This window comes from Epinephelus fuscoguttatus, linkage group LG21 (assembly GCF_011397635.1).
Source record: "Epinephelus fuscoguttatus linkage group LG21, E.fuscoguttatus.final_Chr_v1".
NCBI lineage: Eukaryota > Metazoa > Chordata > Actinopteri > Perciformes > Serranidae > Epinephelus > Epinephelus fuscoguttatus.
Window position 1 is genome coordinate 6280474 of NC_064772.1, and position 20494 is coordinate 6300967.

Here is a 20494-nt window from a genome sequence, read left to right on the forward strand (position 1 = left end):
GATTCTTTCAACACGTGTAACAGATCTGGGTGCAGCAGCCTCTGCCATGGTGATCTGTGTTGTGTACATCTCTGAGCCATTCTCCAGATGTGTTTTGTGGTAGAAAAGTTTGTGTTCCAGGGCATCTTTGAACACAGTTCAAATCAGTTTTCCCTGCTTTCAGGCAGAATATCAGGGAGTTGCCTTGCACAACCTTCAGCAGTAATTTTTGTTAGTAAATAAATAAGGTGTTCATGTTGCACATCTACATCTTTACTACCAGAAACAAGCAAGTGAGTTTTGTGATGCTATGCCGGGAACTGCTATCATTGGTGGAACTCACGGGAAACTACGATGATTAGTCAAATTTGCAGAAAAGTTACAGTGATTGGACAAAACTGCAAGATTGCGCAGAATTGTGCTATACTGTAAAAACTTTATTTCACTTAATCTCAAGACTGAAACAAAATTCCTAAATTACAAAAAAATTCTGTCCACCTTCATTACATTGCGGGGGAAACAGAAATATATAATAAAGTCGGGAAAACACACAAAAAAATCAACAAAAATGAATCACAGATTTGATCCCACTTATAGTTTTAGGTTTCTTTGAATTAAATCAACTAATGGTTCAAAAATCAGACGGTAAATCAGATTTCCTCTTCCTGAGTAAACAGAGTGGCTCCCTCTTTCTCTCTTTTCTAATTTGTCCTCTGGTTACCCATGATTCAGTGTGTGTGTTTGGTGGGCGGGTTCGGTCCGTCAGCGCAGATGACATACGGGGAGGGGGTCATGATCAAGCTGGTCGACATTATCCTGTCTGAGGGAGTTGGACGTAGGCAGGAAGAGAAGGTCAGAGTGTCGACTCTGATGTTGTTTTTCCTCCTCGGGCCCGTTAGTTCACATGCAGCCGAGTTTATTTGTGTACAGTTCAGGTGTCACTTATCCTTTGTGTTTGGGTCATTTCACAGAAGAAAAGGTGTCTTTAGATATTCAAGCAGCTTTGTGTCGACTTCCATCATTGCAGAGCATATTTTCTTTGGTATTGTATTTTAATTTATGTCCCTTAATACCACCTCGCCTTGTTCTCCAGCCTACACCTCTGTGTTTCTGCCGCTGCTGTGACCTAATTCAACCCTCAGGGATCAATAAAGTTCATTTTATCCTTCCAGTGTGGGCTGTTCTTATAACTGAGTGTTGTCCGTGAGTTTAATTTGATCCACTTTATCCCTCCTCCTCTGCCTCTCTATCACTAAATAATTATGAATACTCTCTATGTGTTCTCAATAAGCACAGACATGTAACATTTCACAGAAAAGCAAAAATTAACAGAGACGTTACAGGGAAACATTTTTCAGTCTGGACCCTTTTTTCCCATGTTTTTGTATGACTAATGGAGACAACACATTTTGAACTGGCCCAGTACTGAGGGAGAGTACTAAAGCTGGCAGCAGCGATACAGGCTGCAATGTTACCCTTTGGGCCAATAGCACACTGTCAATGTGCATCGGCTACAGTGTTTGCTTTTTAGCCACTGACAGGATCAGGTTGTGGATCATAAGTCCAGCTGTTCTCATGCACTGTTCATGCCTACATCTTGGAAAAGTTGTGCACCACAGTGCATATCTAACCCACGCTATCATGAGCTGTAAATTGTAAATAACCCAAGTAATGAAGAAGGCTGCGATCTTGTGACGATGTGCTGACAGGAGTAAAGAAGAAAGTAGAATGAACAGTGAAAGTCAATTGGGTCAAACAAACACAGAACTTCTCCCCCGGAGACCAAGTGAAGTGTTTTTAACTCAAAGAAACTTTACTTTTCTAAACTTAACCTATGTAACTTTATGTAAGTACATAACATGAAGGTGCTCAACATTTTTTCCTTTTCCTAAACCTTACCTATGTAGCTTACTTGCCTAAACCCAACCTAACTTTATGCTAAGTATTTACAAGTACATAACATCATTTGCAGGCAAGATTTAGTGATGCAGAAGCAAAAAACACCATGCATCTCCATCCAAGTAGCGCTCAAACATCACTAAAATTACTCGGTCCCAAGTCCAAAAGAGAGACTGAACAGATATTAAAAATGAAATAATCACGAAAATTTTCACTGATGAGTCTGAGTAGTATTGACTAATCCCGTTTGATCAGCAGGTAAACAGTCAGTGTCAAGAGGTGGAATGCACTGGCTGAGATGCAATGTCAGAACCCTTCAGTTATCGTCTGATGACACATTGGCTTTACATTAGCCTTATTTAATATATCTCCATTCATATGAATATCTATCTGTTAAAAGAGATTATCTTAAATGACCAGTGAATGGAGGAGGAAGTTGTGGCACTGACATCAGCTCCAGATCTGTTCAAACATTTGCTGTTGCCCCCAGGAGCTTATTGTTGTCAGACCAATAGCTGATGGATTCTGAGATTGCAGTTGCAAAGTACTGCTATTGTAAGTAGCAGTAGTATTCTACTGTGCAGAAATAAAGTGGGGTATTACAGAAGTTGTCTTTCCCTTTGGTGTTTCAGCCCTAAGGAAAAAGCAAAAGGATCACAAGTGCTTTAGACCTGTCTGTTATCAACACACACACACACACACACACACACAGACACACACAGACACACAGACACACAGACACACACACACACACACACACACACACACACACACACACAGATGCATGTACACGCGCACACGCACGCATGCGCGTGCGCGCACACACACACACACACACACACACACACACACACACACAGTTATCTCCCTGTGGACTGGCGTTTAGGTGGTGGAAATCTCTTTTGTGTCTTTGGCTGAACATTGGACAGATGTCACATTCACAGCCTCCCGGAGAGCTCATAACTCAAACTAAACACACCCACAGCGCAAATATGCACACACACACACACACACACTCTCAAACTGATGCAAACTGATGGAGATGCACAAACACTCCCTCTCACACACACACACACACACACACTCAGACAAAATCAACCCCCACTTTGAAAAATGTTTTCAATATTGCGCTTGAGTTATTGATCAGGGCAGCTTTTAACATAATGTTTTAACCATTTATAATGGGGGGGGGGGGTTGTTGGTAGAGATCTGTATGGCACGTGCACAAACACACATTTAAAGTTTAAAAAACACACGCACAGTTGGAGGTGCATTAACATGGTGGATACTGCCAGCAGAGGAAACTAAGCTAAGCAGAGTTGGAAATGTACTGGAACCAGCAGAAATGAATGCTAAACTAATTTAATGGGACACACACACACACACACACACACACACACACACACACACACACACACACAATCGGTAGTGCATCGACATGGCTACCACCAGCAGTGAATGCTAGGCTAATGGAATGATGAATATCAGCCATGTGACGCAGTGTATTCCAGGAAAATCAACCCCCTCGGCAGCTATTTCCTCAGAGTCGGCTCGAGCCATATTTCTCGCTAACTGCTGCGATGACAGCAAAGTCTTTCTGAGAGGAAGCTGGGTCAATGATGATTAAAGCCGCACCTCCACCTTTTGAATCTGTTCCTGTGTTTTCTTGTCACATTATGGGGCAAATAAAGGTTTCAAGTTGTTTTGCAGCTATAATGGGAAAACAGCTTCTTGGCATTGATGGAATTCCTCATTGAAAACAGAAGGGGTCAGATGCATAAAACTCTGTGGATTCATGACTAAAACAACGTGTATGCACAAAGACAGAAAGGTACATTCTTTTTGTCACATTTATAAAGACCCATGTACGGCCGATTCTGTTTCTTATATCTCAATCAGTTTGGAACTGGGTGCACGTGTGCCTCATTTCCTCTCCCACAGATAGCCATAAGGATGTAGAAATGCCTGTAAACATTAATTTGCATATCAATACATTTGCATAAACAATACTATCAGACCTGTCAATGAGAAACATGGCACAGACAGTGTAATTTCACTGTCTGTGCCAATGTGTCACTGGTAAGGTTCACTAGCAGCAGAGCAGCTGTCATTACACACAGCTGTGGATATTTTTAGTGACCATTAGTTCATCACGTTTCTGCAAACCATCATTGCGGAAAAAATTTCAGTCATCATTATGTGTAAATGAACTGTGTTAGACTTCCTTTCTCCTTACCATCGTCCAGATCTCCCTGCTCATCTCTCAGCTCAAATCCATTGGACGACGCAATTTTCCCTGACTCTTGGGCTGTTGCTCAAACTACAGATAATACTTCCACACTTTCATATGCCCACCCCCACAAACACAAAGAGTATGGAAGTGGATCAAGAGAGACAGCCGCCTCTTGCTCCCTCTCTCTAGCCAGTCTAACACAGAGGTCGTGCTATAGGGCCACTACGAGGTCCCGTCTTTTTGCTGCCTTTGCATTTTTACACAGAACCAAAAAACGGACGCATCATTCTGCTACAGTGTGTGATTTCAGACAGCATGTCGACATTGCAGAAGCAAAGTGGCATGGCAGATGTGACATGTAGCACAATAGCATTGGCATCTTGTGTGACATATAACATATGTGTCTGCAGCGCTTTATCAGCAATGACAATGCAAAAACAATCATTCTCTGTTGGAGTGTAAGGAGCTGCTGAACCTTTCAGCCTTAGCGTCGGCCACAGTTATTCATCTTTGAGTTAGCTACTAACTGCTACTTTTTAAATCTCCTGCAGTGGGTCACACACGTAACATCACACCTGTGCCAGAAGAACAGGCAGTGTAAAAGGGGCTCGCTCTTTCTGAGTCAGACCAAACTTAGATCAAACCCATATCAAATGGTAAGTAAACACCGCTGATCAAATATGAACTGAGATTCTGTTACAGTGTTGGCCATTTCTTGCCTAAAGTGTTTTCAGAAAACATACTGTAGTGAACTGTTACACTCTAATTCAAGATCATTTGTTACCAACAGGCTGCCATACTGTTCCTGTGTCAAAATGGCCAGGCTGCTTTACGTTACACACAAGTGAGAGCATTTATTGGCCCGGTGCGGCGCAGTGCATTTTGGTAGTCGTAGGTTTTCTACCTCTTGGCAAAAGCGGATGCCACAGCCCTTTTTTTTATGGTCAAATAGTGCCAGTGTCAGGCTGAAATTTTACAGAACAATATGTAACCTGCAAGATGAATAACACAATCAATGAAAATTGGCAAACAACTTAAAATCAATATCTAAGTCATACTGTGGTTTCTAGCTCAACATGCTCAACAAGATCATGACCTGCCCTCGATGCCTCAGGTTGTGTGTTTGAGTCCAGGGGGAGGCAGAATAAAGATCCCAATGCCTACTTAGTTATTGTGCTGTGTGGATTAGAGACACACAATTTCTAAGGTGTTTTTACTTTAAGAAGTTCCATGGTCCGGGCAGTTCTGTTAACTGACCCTCCTGTATTTCCCATTTGTTGTCTTCCTCTTCCTCTTCCATCTTCCTCTTTAAAAGGCTGGCTTGACTCACTGCCGCACAGCAGCTATAATCAAATCTCAAAATGTCTCAGGGGAACTATAAGTGTTATTTTGTTTTATAGGTAATTTATCTTAATATGTGATACCACCATAACCAATAAACTGGCCGAGGTTCATGAGGACACATGATTGAAAAGCCCATTTTCACCACATATAAGCCATGACACTGTATTAATTTTTATATCTGCCTGTTTTGTCTCTGTGTAATGTGCTCCAAAAACAAAGTTGAGTTTATCTATAGAGCATCTGTAACTGGTGAAGAGGGAAAGGCGAAGCTCTCAGTTTACCTTGTGGTAATGCTCACCTACAGTTATGAGCACTGGGTAGAGACCAAAAGAATGAGATCACACATACAAGAAGCCAAAATTTGTTCCCTCCAAACTGTCTGGGATCAGCCTTAGAAACAGGGCGAGGAGCTTAGAGCAGATTGCAGCTCCAGCTCCACCTGAACTGATCAGGATGCTGACTGGACTCCTGGCTCCTCCCTGCGGAGGCTTTCCGGGCACGTCAACCCAAAACACACTGGTATTATAAATCCCATCTGGCCTGGGGATGACTTGGGACCCCCAGGAGGAGCTGAAGGACATGAATGGAGAGAGAGAAGGACGTCTGGGCCACTTTGCTTAGCCTTCTGCTACCAGACCAAAAGAAAGGATGAAGAACGCACAGAGAACTCAATAACATAAGATTGTTTTGACTGTTGCCCCTGTCGCTCCAGCTTGTGCCCTCTTATGTGAGACTTTTACACTGATGATAAAATTCCAGTAAATCAGTTCAGATGCTAATTTTGTCAAAAACAAAGTTAAAAACAAACCTACGCAGGTGTTTGAATGCACTTCCCATCCCCTGAAGAATGCTTCCATCCAGTGTGCAGTGAAGTAGATTTTTAACCTACTTTATAAAAAGGTGCTTCTTGTTTCTTTTTGGCTCGAGGATGAGAGCAGCTTCTTGTGAAATTAGTTAAAATTCCACTTCACTGTATACAGGAGGGAATATTTCTAACGGACAGAAGAGTCTTTGAGGGTTTTGGACATATCTTCAAAAACATGTTTGGTGCTTTTTGTATTCTGTTGATTTAATTTTTTTTTTAGGAAAATATTGGCTTAAATAAATCTGTGACTGGAACACTCTCATTAATGCAAAAATGTAAAAATGATGATTAAATGACAGCTACAAACTGGGAGTCAGATTGGATACTTTAAAGCACATTAAAAGGGAGAGGATTCGGGATAAATAGACCAAGTGGGACTGCTTGGATGCTGTCCTGGTAAATGAGCCGTCCTTTCAGCAGGAGGAACAGGAGAATCAGGCTCCTGCCCTCTGGGTCCCTCCGGCTCCTAACAGCCTCGGATCACCTCCTCTCAGCGCAAAACAACTTCCTCCCGCTGACCTCACGGGTCACATGCTGCATGCCAACAAGCCCGCGTAACGAGAGCCCCTAACGACGGCTGCTAATTAGCTTTCCTTAACGAGGCAGCCCATCAGGCCGGCTGTCATTCCATATCGTTGCTGCGTGCCCACCGTGCGGTTGGCATGTTGCAGGCATGTCAGCAGAATACTGACGGGGCCGCAGTGATGAGGGGTCACATGACAGACTGCATGCACTCATTTAATAGGTCACATCTTTTTCCTCTCTTCATATAGCAACAAATTTACTTATGTTTTTATAATCATTTGGTATGAACTTAAAAAGGACCTTTCATGCACATTTTCAGGTACATAATTGTATTTTAGGTCTCTACTAAAACATGTTTACATGCATTAATATTCAAAAAACACTATTTTTCTCATACTGTCTGTGCTTGAACACCTGTATTCATCCTCCCTCTGAAACACTCCATTTTAGCACCTGTCTCTTCAAGTCCCCTTTCTGAAAAAACCCAGTCTGCTCTGATCAGTCAGCTTTTCGGGGTCTTCTGTATCTTACCGTCTCTGCACCATCATTGCTACTGGGGAATGACTGTATGGAGTGTAGCAGCACTTCCCTTTAAAAATCACCAATAAAATCTTCTGAGCACAACTGGACATGCTCCAGCAGGAATATGATCCAAAATCTGAGGAATTACAGTCAGCAACCAGGATTACAAGTTTCCCTAACATTAGTATGTAGCTATATGTAGCATTGTACTTGCAGGAATGACTGTAACGGGGAATAGCAGCACTTTCTACTGTGAAAAATCAACAATAACAGCTTCCAAACAAAACTAGAAGCAGCAGGAATATGATCCCTGGTGTTAGCGCGTAACTGTATGTAGCACTGTAGGCTATTTGCAGGCAGGAAATGACTATAATGGAGTATAGCAGCACTTTCTCCTGTTACAAATCACCAATAAAGGCTTCTAAGCATAACCAGACATTTTATATCAGGAATATGATCCAAAACCTGGGAGACATTCAGCAACAGGGATTACAGGTTTCCCTGACAGTAGCATAGCTACATATAGCAGTGTACTTGCAGCCTGGGAATGACTGTAACAGAGAAAAGCAGCATTTTCTCACATTAAAAATCACCAATAAAAGTTATCAAATACAACTGGACATGTTCAAGCAGAAATCTGTTCCAAAATCTACATTACTGGCAACCAAGATCACGTTTTCTTGATGTCAGCATGTAGCTACATGTAGCAGTATTTGTAATGTAAACACTTGTGTGTCTGGAGCAGACAACCACACAAAGAGATTAGTCACAGGTAGATGTCAGCTTGTCCTAAAAGTAAAAAAAACTAATGTTAAATGTAGTTGGGGCAAGAATTTATTCAGATATGTCTTGCAGCTTGCCTAGGGCAATACTGACAGTGAGCTAACTTTAGCTTTACTCAAACCATGTACGCTAATACTTGTTGTCATTGCCACCACAGAAAGCCCACTGCCCAAATCATCTGATTAGATGATGTGAAAAAAATTCCGATGAGGTCGGGCGCTTTTTTCTGCTCTGAGCTGAGGTTTTTTAACTCACAGTGTTCAGTGCTCTCCTGCAAAAAGACAAGGTGCGTAGAGCAAGAGGTGCTCCACAACACAAAAGCAACAAGCAAAACATTCCACTTTTATTGCAAACCATCACAAAAAGCCACACCAGGCCCAATACATGCTCTGTCTGATTGGGGCCTTAGCCCTCCTCCTTAAAAAACCCATTCTGCTCTGATAGATCAGCGTGTCTGGGTCTTTTGTATCACGGCATCTCAGCACCATCATTGCAGCCAGAGAATTACTTTATGGGGGTACGGAGGTACTCTCGACTGTGAAAAAAAAAAAAAAAAAAAATCAATCACCAATAAAAGTTTCTAAACCAAACTCTTTACAGTCAGACATGTTTGAACAGGAATATGATTGGTAAGAAATTCACAACATTGCCAACCAAGATTACATATTTCCCTGATGTTAGCTACATGTAGTAGTGTATGCAATGTAAAAACTTGCTGTAGCGTGCCTGGAGCAAATGACCATGTAAGGCTGACGTTAGCTTGTCTCACTGGACACAGCCCTGCCAGCACAGAACAGTCTGAAGCCTGAGGGTTTTGTTCACAGGGATCACTTTTATCTACTTTTTCCTCATTATTTGAAACTTTGGCCATGTTCAATATGAACATCTGACATTTTAATACTATATATGTGACAGAACATAAGAAAAAGCATAAAAGGTCCCCTTTAAAGTGACTGCATTTTCAGCAATCGGTTTCAGACTAATTAAAGGCATTACAGGAGAACCTCGTCGTGATTGGCTCCACTTACTAAAGAATGGCTGGAATCCATTCAATCGGTGAGTTTCCACTCAGCAGGTTTGCCTCGTTTGAATTAGAGCATTGGAGTTTTTCTATCATTCAGTTATATGTTTCATTTCAGATCTGAAGTGAAACAGATTATCTGCAGAACATCATTCTGACTGCGAGCCAGAGGAAGTAAAAAGAAAAAAGATGGAAATGGGAAACTACAGAAGACTTGGTTTGAGGTGAAACACAGAATCAAAATTCAATACTGAGTTTGAAGTGTAAGTTATGAGTCCAAATTTGCAAGAACGGGAGGACACAGTACGCTAAATTTGTACCTGGAACAACATCAGAAGCCCAGATGGACTATCCTCACTGCAATGTATATTTACAATATAAAAATGTCTTATATCATACATTTATCTGCTTGTGTTTGCATTTCTTTATATTTATTATTTTTTGAAGGAGGCAAAAGTCCACAAAGGCAACTTTAAATGCCCAGAGCATGAACCTAAACTTTACATTCAGGCAAACTAATTTGGCAGCAACAAACTTAAAGCTGAAGTGTGGCACTCTTAGATATACATAATGAACATCCATTACATTCAAGCTCTTCCCAAAATAGTTCACACAATGCTGATTAAGGCCGCGACAAAGTAGAGTGTGTTTTGCAGGTTGCTGTCTTTTTTTTAATTGTTGCTAAGCAACCACCGAATCACCTGTCCTCTATTTTGCTATGAAGTAAAATCACAGATTTGTACCTCAAAATCTGCATAAAATATGGGCAGACAGAGGACACTTAGGGAATGGTCACAGGGAAATGGAGGTCTGTGTTGGTACATGAGACCCTCAAAAAGAGGAGAAATCACAGGAAGCACCACCAGCTGGTCTAGGAGCTTCGCCTGGATGATGGTTGGCTAAGGGCTTATTTTAGGCTGAGTTGGAAACAGTTTGACAATCTGCTGTCATTTATCAGGCTTAATTACAGTTGGTAAAACACTGGAAAGCAGTTGAGGCGACAATTTGTTCAGGTGTGTCTTGCAGATTGCCTAAAGCCTGGTATACACTGTGTGATTTTGGACTGTCCCAGATGAAAGATGACCAACATGAAAGATACATGGCAATATCTTTGGTTGTGGCTCTGAAACGGTAATCCTAGGTCATACAGTGAGAGAGCTTCAAGGATGGCCATTACCATGGTCTTGTGATCAAAGACAGCCTTGGATAAAATTCTAACAGAAATTTGGGATGACCATCTCACTGTGTGATTGCTGTTACGACCTACGTCTACAAACCAACCAATAGAAATGCAGCATGAAATGATGCACTGGCGTTAAACCCAAACAAACCAATGGATGGCAGCCCGCCATGGAGGCAAAACACACTAAAAGAAATACGTGGGAGTAAAAGCTTGTGGAGTTGTGGCAGCAGAAGCCTTGCCTGTATGATGTGTCCTCCAGCTCTCACCATGATCGTGTAAAGAGGGACGAAGCATGGAAGGAAACAGTTGCAGAGTTGCAGCTGCGTGAGCAACCCAGCAGCTAGCAAACACATACACAGACACACTGCAGTATATAGTGCCCACAAAACTTTGGGTTATTTAATAATGTGGCCCTCTATGTTGGGCTTCACAGCTGGAGAAGTAATAACCTGTGCAGCATCCTCAGTAGAGGAAACTATTGCATAGCACATCGTAGCCTGTGATTTAGTAGGTGCTGTCATCGTACAGTCTGTTTACATCAAACTTGATGTCGTACCCAAGTTTATCAGATCCATGACACACAGTGTAGCTGCACTTAACTTACAAGATTCTCACAGTCTGTAGGAGGCATAAGACATATATCTATGGTCTTGACCCAGGCAACCTTGAAAGTACAGACAACATCGTAATGGCAAAACAGTCCTCTGTGGGTTCAAGCACTTAACAGAAGCTGATATATCAAATGAACCTCTCCAGATGCACTCATCATCCTCAACATCACTTCCCTCACCTCCACATTCATTAGTTTTCGTTGTTGTTTTTTAATCTCAGGCATTTGTTAGCTTTGTAACCCTGCCCCTCATGCAGGCGGCGTTCCCAGCCTCAGACGGCCAGATGCAGACAGATGCTGCCACACTGCTTCAACGAGTCCAACACGCCGTCTCCCAAAGCAAGCCGAGGTCATGATGCAGTGAAATGCAGGACTACCTGGAGTGAGCACTGTGTTGCTGTTAACTGATGACATAAAGGTTTGTCTGTCATCGAGTTGCTTTCAGCCTCTTCATCTCTCAGGATTTGATTTGGGAAATCGACTTCCAGCAGACACAGAAAAATGACTGCAGTACTTCATTCTGCTGGTCTGTGGTGTCCAAACTTTAGGTACCTGAGTCTTCCATTGTCATGCTTCATACATTTACTTGACTACATTTATCTGTCAGCTTTAAGTTTAAGTTTAAGTTTATTTACTTTATTATTCCCCCTGAGGGGAAATTCAATGTTTTCACTCTTGCTTGTCAATTACACACAGGTCCGAAAGACACACACATGCACAAACAGGACCTATACATGCACAAAGTGGAGAGATGTCAGAGTGAGGGGGCTGCCCTTGGTCAGGCGCCACGAGCGGTTGTTACTAGGATCTGAAGACTTCTGCAACTGTTGCCACTATATGTGTTACATATTTCCATGAAGTTTCCATCTAAGAATGACTTTATGAGTCAGAATTTATTTTGGGTAATATTCTGTATTTTATTTGTGCTATTTTAGTAAACAGGAAGAGTCTTTTATTTTGAAGCCCCGTTGAGCTGTTTCCATCTGGTTAATGTGAGAGAATTAGAAGCTAGCTGACGCTGTTGAGTGCAGGTTGTATAGAAAGATGCTCATATGCACCTGAGGATGAGCTGTACAGTACCTGCTTTTAGAAGAAGAGTAATGTTTACTGGTGTATACGAAGATAAGAAGATTCCAAGATGATTTCCTTTCCTAGCATGCAGCCAACGAGGTACTTTATTACGTTTGTATTTATTTTTGTTTTCTATTGTTTGCTTTCATGTTTGCTATTCAGGTAACGTGTTGTCTTTATGTTGTATTTGTATCTGTGTATTATTAGTCTTCACGGTTTGATGAGGAGAGAAGACTTCAGTAAAACCCATTGAAGAAAACCACTTGTGTCTGATTGTGCCTGGGAGGGAGTCACAACTTCCTTCACCTCTGCTGTTCCAAACGGTCTCTGGCACAGCTTCTGTCGACTGACATTGACGTAGACAGTATGAAAACTTGTCCTTGGTTAGGACAAATTATCCCCCCTGCCAAACACAACATGCCTACCATGAGCACAGTGTCACACTGAATAATAAACTACAGCACTGACTGTGAAGAAGAACCTGTGATGTCACTTAAAGATCACTTTTCTCCTCTAAAGGTACAGAAGAGTCAATTCTAATCTTAGAGCCAATGTTTTCCAAACTAACACATGGCTGATAAAATGCCTGTGATTCTGTCCATGCAGCTGGTTGTATGAGTCGCAGTATGCCAGTGTGTATGTCAGAGTGGGTTAGCTCAGTGACCTTTGCCCTCAGGCCCGGCGAATCAGCATCATGCGTGAGCAGAGCAGCTTCAGCGAAGGAAGCAAACAACACTGTGATCAACATCACTGTCATCACTGCTCGCTCACCCATCTTTCTCTCTCTCACTTTCTTTCATCCTCGAGCAGTCTCTCTCTCTCTCTCTCTCTCTCTCTCTCTCTCTTGGCTAACTCCGTCGCTCTCAACACTGTTGACTCACTTTGACTCTGCAGAATGAGAGGGAATCTTTCACAATCTCAAAAGCAACATGACAAACATCCAATTTGATCAGCCCAGCCGCCAGGGGAAAATGTTGGCATTATTACGTTTCTGTAAATCACCACGTTACATACCTATCAATTCAACATCTCAAAAGTGACAGACACTGCACAGACAACAACACCAGTTGTTATTTTAAGCTATATATGCTATAGAAATATGCTACACATATTTGCTAGAAGAATGTTGACCTTGAAGGGACAACTGGTTGCTTTTTCTTCATCTGAGACTATTATTCTTTTTAGCCATGCCAGCAGCATCGCTCCGGGGACATCACAGCCCAGTTGCCAGAAGAAAATGTTGGCGTTGTACATTTCTGCCATCCATGGATACATTACATGTGTACATTTCATATGTATCATATCAATGTCTCTAAACTGACATAGTACACAAGCTGACTTTGTCATTAGAAGGTGGAGGGGATAGTGGATGGTGTTACACCGAGGCAAGACATCTGCCAAGCTGAGGACCACTATTCAATACTGTTTTTGGTGAGACAGTTTGTTTCCAGTGACTTTGTAGGCACCAAATGTGTTTGTTTTAGCGAATGGTGGCTGTGTTTCCTGCCAGGACAGTGCCACAAAAAGTGATTGCTTTTTTTATCAAGGCATCACTGGGGTCCCAGCTGGAATTAGGCCCCCAATACTGGGTGTTTTAAGCCAAAACATGATCTTTTCCTAACCATAACCAAGTGGTTTTATGCCTTAACACAACCACACATTAAGTGCAGCAGTGTTGAAATGGTTAACATACAAATGTCACGTATCAGTGGTTTGCAGAAACGTACCATGCCAACATTTATTCTGGCATTGGGGTTTGGTGGCGATATCGTCGTGTTGGTCACGTATGTCCAACTGGTAGGAGGCCCCGGGGCAGACCCAGAACACCGTGGAGGGAATACATATCTTGTCTGGCCAGGGAACACCTCGGGGTCCCCTGACTGAAAATAGATGGATAGATAGATGGATGGACAACAAATTCCTTCACAGGAAATTACTAGAGTTATGTTCTGTCATTAAGAGTCCTGATCACATTCATGTTTTTAAAGAAATATGACAATGATTTGATGGAGTGATTGAAGCTCCGCCCTGCAGATACTGAACACAAAGGTTTAAACTGGCCTCTTCTGCTCTGCTGCCTCCGTCGCCTCCAACTCCACAGCTCTTCTTCTTCGGTCTCTTGTCTAACCCTCATTCTGTCGTTTTTCTCTGTAGTTTTCAGTCAGTCTCCTCTGCACCTCCATCTTTCCTGACTTCCTCTTTTTTCTTGATTTTGTACTTTCCTCTTACCCCCTCTTTGCTGTCATATCCCCTCTTTTTCTTTCCTTACTTACTGTACCCTGTCCTTAAAATTACATCCTTTTACCCCTCTATCCATTATCTCTCTCTTTCTATGCCTCTTTATTCTTTACCTTCCTTCCTGATCCCAGTTTGGCTTCTTTCACTTTCTTTGTACCCATTTGAAACCAAGCATTTTTGTCACTTTGTCTATCTCTTTATTTTCCTTTATTTTCTCTTCTCCTCTCTATTCTATCTCTTTCTCTGTCTGTTTTTGGCTGCCCAGTCTGTCTCATCTCTCACCTTCTTTCATTTTATCTCTCTTTTCTCCCCCGTTCCTGTCTCTCTCCATCCCATTATTTCTTTCTGTTATCTGCTCCCATGCCCTCGCTCAATCTTTCTATCCTTCTGTCTTCCCTCTCTCCCTCCTGTCTCCTCGAATACCCCTCCGTCCGTTCACTCTCTCATTTATCTTCTCTTCCTTTCTCCTCTTTCGCCCGTCCTCCTTTCTGCTTCACCTCTTCTGAACCTCCTCTCCTTCTTCTTCTTCCGACTCTCCCTGTAGCGTGTTTCCTGCACTGAGCTACATGTCAGTTAGCTTCCTGACGTATCAGTCTGTTAGCCTGCTGGTGACGTGAATCTGTATATAGGTTTCACATGGCATGGTCAACGAGCTTCAGGCTAAGTCGGGCTAACTTGTTTTCCCAAAGCGCATGGCTGCTTTGACTTAGATGACAGTCTCTCTTTTACACACACACACACACACACACACACATATACAAACACAGACACCGTATTGTCATAGCTGTGTCATTCAGTGTCTGTCAGCGTCCTGCTCTCAGCGTGGGCAGTCAGCACAGATACTAGTCCTTTCTGACATGTCACACAACACTGCAGAACACAGAACTGCCAGCAAGATGCAAAACAGATGATGAGACACACACAGCTCCGTGTTGCTGCGCGGGAAACTCAGCCAGCCAAAACTGCAGTAATTACACGAGAAAAGAGGAGAAGAACGCCACACAGAGCACTTCCACCTCTGAGAAAAAGTTATTTACAGGCCTAAAGACTCAACCTGCTGTTTATTTGGTTTTTGTCTCACAGATGAAACCAAATGAAGCCCAATCTGTTTCCATCTTTGTTCTGTTTACATTTTCTAACAGCTCCAAACAGCCAATAGTTTGAAAAGAGAAAATACTCAACTTGCTTGGCTCTGAAGTTTTATCAAACTCACTCAGATACACCATGTGTTCAGATCCTTTACTGCAATAAAAGTACTAAAAAAACAATGTGGATATACCCCACTACAAGTTTAAGTCCTGCATTTCAAATCTTAGGGAAGTAAAAGCATATATATGGCAGTAAACTGTTCCATGCTGTTAGTGTTTTCCTTCTCTCTGCTGTTTTTGGATTAATATTCCTTCTGCATTCATGTGTATGTGTCATTTTACTGCTGTAGGTGTTTAATGCTGTGCTCATTTTAATTCCTATATATACTGCTGGGTAGTTGAATCTACAGCAAAGCATCATATTCAATAAGATCATCATATGTTTGTAGCGTGGCTGTCCTGTGAGAACCACGTATGCCCTGTTTTTAGCTTTTTGACGATGCATTTTCCAGACAATCCAAGAGAGTTTTTAAAGAGTTTCTTTAGCTAAAGAGGAATTTTCCAATCTGACCACCATAATAAATGTTGGCATTGTACATTTCTGCCAACCACAGATATGTAGCATTTGTGCATTATTATGTAGCTGATATTTTGCCACTTTATGTTTCTGTACATTTTTAACAATGCTGTGGTAATGTGTGTTTAGGTTTAGGCACAAAAAGCACTTGGTTATTGTTATGGTGAGGAAAATATTGTGCTTTAGCTTAAATAATTTGGTTTTGGTGCCACAATCATTACTGGAAATGCCACTGGTATCTTGCTTAAAGACAACAGGCGCTGTTTGTTGGTCTGGAACAGCGGTCTGTAGCTTAGCATTCATCACACCTGCTTCTGTAGAGCCATTACTAATGTAATGTTACGGCTCAACAAGTTTGCATTTATAACATATTACATCAGCTGAGAATCTGTATTGCTCATAGACTGACTGCTGACCAGTGGCGTGCACAGACTTTTTGAAGGGCAGGGGCGAAAAGAAAAAAAAGGGCACATACAGCGCGTTCTCGTCACTGAAGAGGGCACTAAGTTCCGCGTGTTTTTGAGGGCACTTTAGACATGTTTATATGTTATACAAATGGCATATTATATAGCCTTAAAACAGACTAACTAGACAGACTACTCAAGTTAGTTTGTAGTTAGGATCAGCATCCACGAGAACTGTGTAGATTCAGTGTTGGACTGTGAAGAACACACAGAGACATGGATGTATGAAAGAAATAAATCCCTGGGTTGGTCTGGGGGTCCTCCCCCAGAAAATTTTCAACACATTTTAACACCATATTAGCACCAGATAATCCAAACTGGTTCTGTGAGATATAGTTCTGGCTCAATATAGATCAAAAAAGGGCCCAACATAAAAGTCATTGCAACAGTAATGTTTTAACCAGCCAAGAGGGCAGTTTAGTGTGTTTTTTGGCTCCAAAGAAGGCACTTTAGCGTGCGTTGTGGCTCAATAAGAAACCATTCCATTTTCATGGCACTATCTCTAGCTGTCACACCATCCACCATCCCCTCCACCTCCAGGTGACAGTCGGCGCATATACTACATTCCTTTAGAAATGTTGCAAGAAAGTGTAATATATCTGTGATTTGCAGAAATGTGCAGTGCCGACATTTTCTAATTGCGACTGGGCTTTAAATTTTCTCAACAAATGAAGGAACAATTCATCCTTCCTTATCACAAACATCTGGAGATACATGGTTTTCACTGGATAGGAAGGGGATGAAATACTGTCGTCTGAAAAGTAATCTATATACTGTAAACAGATATCTATATACACATTTGAAGATTTTGGTAACGGGAACCATTCTGGTTTCAGTTTGAAGTCCCAGTAGTACTGACCAATCATGTTTGTGTGGCAGGTAAACAGTCCATTTGGAGAGGCAGAGCTCATTGGCTAAAATGCAATCTTGGAACCCATCAGCTATTATCTGATGATGATTTAGCTTTATATCAAAGAGTTTTCATTTTTCTGCATTCATTTGTAAATATCTGTTTATAGAGTGTGGCAAAAATGACCAGTGCATGGAAGAGGAAGTCTTGGCCCAGAAATTCTACTGGCAACACCAGATCTCCTGCAATATTGGCCCTTGCCCCTTTATCGTCGACAGACACTAGCCAATGTGTTTCAAGACTGTCTGAAAAGTAACTAAAGCTGTCAGACAAATGTAGTGTACAGGATTTACCTCTGAGATGTAGTGAAGGAGAAGTATAAAGATGCATAAAATAGAAATACTAATGTACAAGTACCTTAAACTTGTATTTAAGTAGAGTACTTGAGTAAAGGCTACTGAGGGTTACAAAGCACAAGCCACCATGCTGGATGACTGACAGTGATGTTCCTGCATGACTTAACTTAAGCTTTTCACACTTGCATGTGTTAGCTCTGAGCTAATCCAAACCTGTGGCTACAGAGAGCTCAGAGATATTGCAGTAAGCTCTGGGCTGGGCGACAGTCTTCTCCACGGGCTGAGTGGTAGAAAGGTTTCATTTCTGGCAGAAGAAAGTTGCCTTCTGCAAACTGACACCAATCAGACACAACAGGAACTGGTGTTTGGGTCAGGACAACATTTTAGTGTTCACAGTTTTCTATTAGAGGGTTTAAATCAGCCAGTCAAAGGATTTTCTAAATACTCAGGTCACAAGTCTTAAGGCCATCAGTGCAATTACACAGACACCAAATATTTTTTTTTAACTTCAAGCCACCAAAACCTGAAACACCTCCACATTTTAAACATTTTCTGAAAAATATCCAGTTTCATCTTGCCACCCAGGGATGCAGCACAAACCCCATCTAAACATTTTGATAATTTGTGCGGGAAAAATCTAATTTATTTCCAGAGTCAAAAATCTTACACCAGAATCAGCCTTTATGTGGAACTGTGGGAAATAAACTCATTAATTTCTCCTGAGAAACAATACAGAAGACATGAGCTCAGTGTTCTCAACTGCAGCAGTTTTGCTTACTTGAGTAATTGTGAACAAAATAATAATATGTCAAACAACCATCAAAGCCTGAAGCATCACTGAACATTTGTAATGACCACAGTCACACCACCCTTTTTTACGATCACCTGCAACACATTTCAGCCTCTGTCCTTCAAAAATCCTTTCATCCTTCAACAAACTCCACCCTCAGCAGGGAGGTGTGTCCAGCTCATACACCCACACCTCCACCTCCACTCTTCCCCAGCTTCTCAGTCTGTTTGAAAACACGTTTCCTGTAACGGAGAGAAAAAGTTCACTCACCCTGCATCACTGCTGTTCCCACAGATTAAGGCATCCTTGGCTCCCTCCACCTTGTAGAAGTTTTCTAGAAATATAAGAAATGAAATTTGACGTTAGATTTGAACTTTAATTTGAAGTTGAAGCACACACTTATGGTCCACCCACACAGGTGTTTTCACTCATTCTGCCTAACGCCCAGGACTGTGTGGGAGTGTGGAAGCTGGACTTGAGTGACATCTCTTCACCTCAACTCTCCTGTTAGTTTTAAAGCACTTGTTGGTTAGGGTTTTTGCTTTTATCATTCTTATGAGTTAATGTAGTATCCAGCATAACTTAGCAGAGGTCCAGTTTGAATAAAAACACCTGTGTGGGTGTGCAGGACCCGACGATATATGTATGTATGCCTTCATAGTGAACATGGAGAACATGTCAAAGTCTCACACAACTTGTGCAGTATAATCCAAACACAAACAAATCCAAACATGGTCCCCGTTTACTTTAATTTATGAAGAATATTTGCCTTCTTTGAATTCTTCGTTCACTGTGGAGGCACGAATTCAACACAAATTCAAAGCAAAGGCCCAGATACACCACACTCCCTCTCAAATTCAGCTCTTTGTTCACATTCTTCACTTCCGTTTATCTTCTCATGCACTGAGCTGAACTGCCAATCAGAGTGACTTTATTTGCCAATGGGCTCCATTGTGCTGACGCCCATTTAAGATGCTGAATTGGCAGAAAAACCAATGGCCGAACTTTGACCAATGTCTGACAGTTGGCATGATGCGTCAGGCCCTTAACACGTGGTAAGTAACTGACATGCAATTGGTAATTTTGTGTAAAATATTCCTTTAACAGTCTTCCTGAGGAAAAGTCATGAACACTGAACCCTTTTAACAAAAACTGAAAAACATCACACACAAGCAAGGATAATATTTTTTCCCCACATATTTTTGCAAAAGCTAACTCAGCATCTATTTATAGAGCAATTGCTACAAAGCGGTTGCACCAAGCACCAGCCTCCAGAGTGGAAAAATGAAGCCAATGCTGAGGTTTTGAAAACTGCAGTTTATTTAATGTCCACTTGAGCCTGGCTCCAAAAGCCAGTCAATCCCCACACACCGCCATGCCAAAGTGCCCAACTTTACAGCAGAAATCAACATGTTTACGGCCTGATACAAAATAAAAGGTTTTGGTCTGTACAGCTAATTTCAACATTCACGACAACTGTAAAGGCAGTGAATATTTATATAGCCCAGTCATTTACATTTTATTAAGGCTTAAAGTTATGCATAACTAAGGGCGTGGCTGATTTGAGTGACAGGCTGTCCACAAGGTATTGCGACAGTCTCTGAGTCAGATCCACCCCCCACTCCTCCACAGCTCCAAATATGGTCATTTCTGGCTCCAAAAATTCAAGATGGTAAGTGCCAAATGTGAGGCATCAAAATGGTTGTTCATGCACCAGTGGGGGACATCAGGGTACCTCGTCTATGCTTGACAAACCAGAGAGCCTCACAGACTGATGGGTCGGATCAAAATCTCTGTTGATCACTTTTACCCCCGTTATTTGTCCTAAATAAAGCCAGAACAAGTGATTGACTGTGTGGAAATATTTTTTTTTGTTTTTTCATTTTATAGATGCAAAATACTAATTTTGTGATGTCTCTTTTAATCTACTCAACATTACTTTTGGATGTTTTTTGTAGCTCAAAATAATTATTTAGTGCAGCCAACCATGGACCCAAACTTCTGGGTGGATGGCGGCTCTACAGCACAGGGTGTCTGACAGACCAGTTAACAGTACAAATAAGCACTTACACATATCAAGTCTTTATCTTTTGTTT

The 20494-nt window shown here is 41.7% G+C and overlaps 1 protein-coding gene across 1 annotated transcript in view; it reads right to left on the reverse strand.

Annotated features, from left to right (window-relative positions):
- The window catches only part of LOC125881479 (sodium channel protein type 4 subunit alpha-like), a 353001-nt gene that overhangs the window by 190458 nt on the left and 142049 nt on the right, over nucleotides 1-20494 (reverse strand). Inside the window, exon 9 of the mRNA XM_049564551.1 lies at nucleotides 18669-18732. Coding sequence (XP_049420508.1) covers nucleotides 18669-18732 — 64 coding nt within the window. The remainder of the gene's footprint in view (nucleotides 1-18668; nucleotides 18733-20494) is intronic.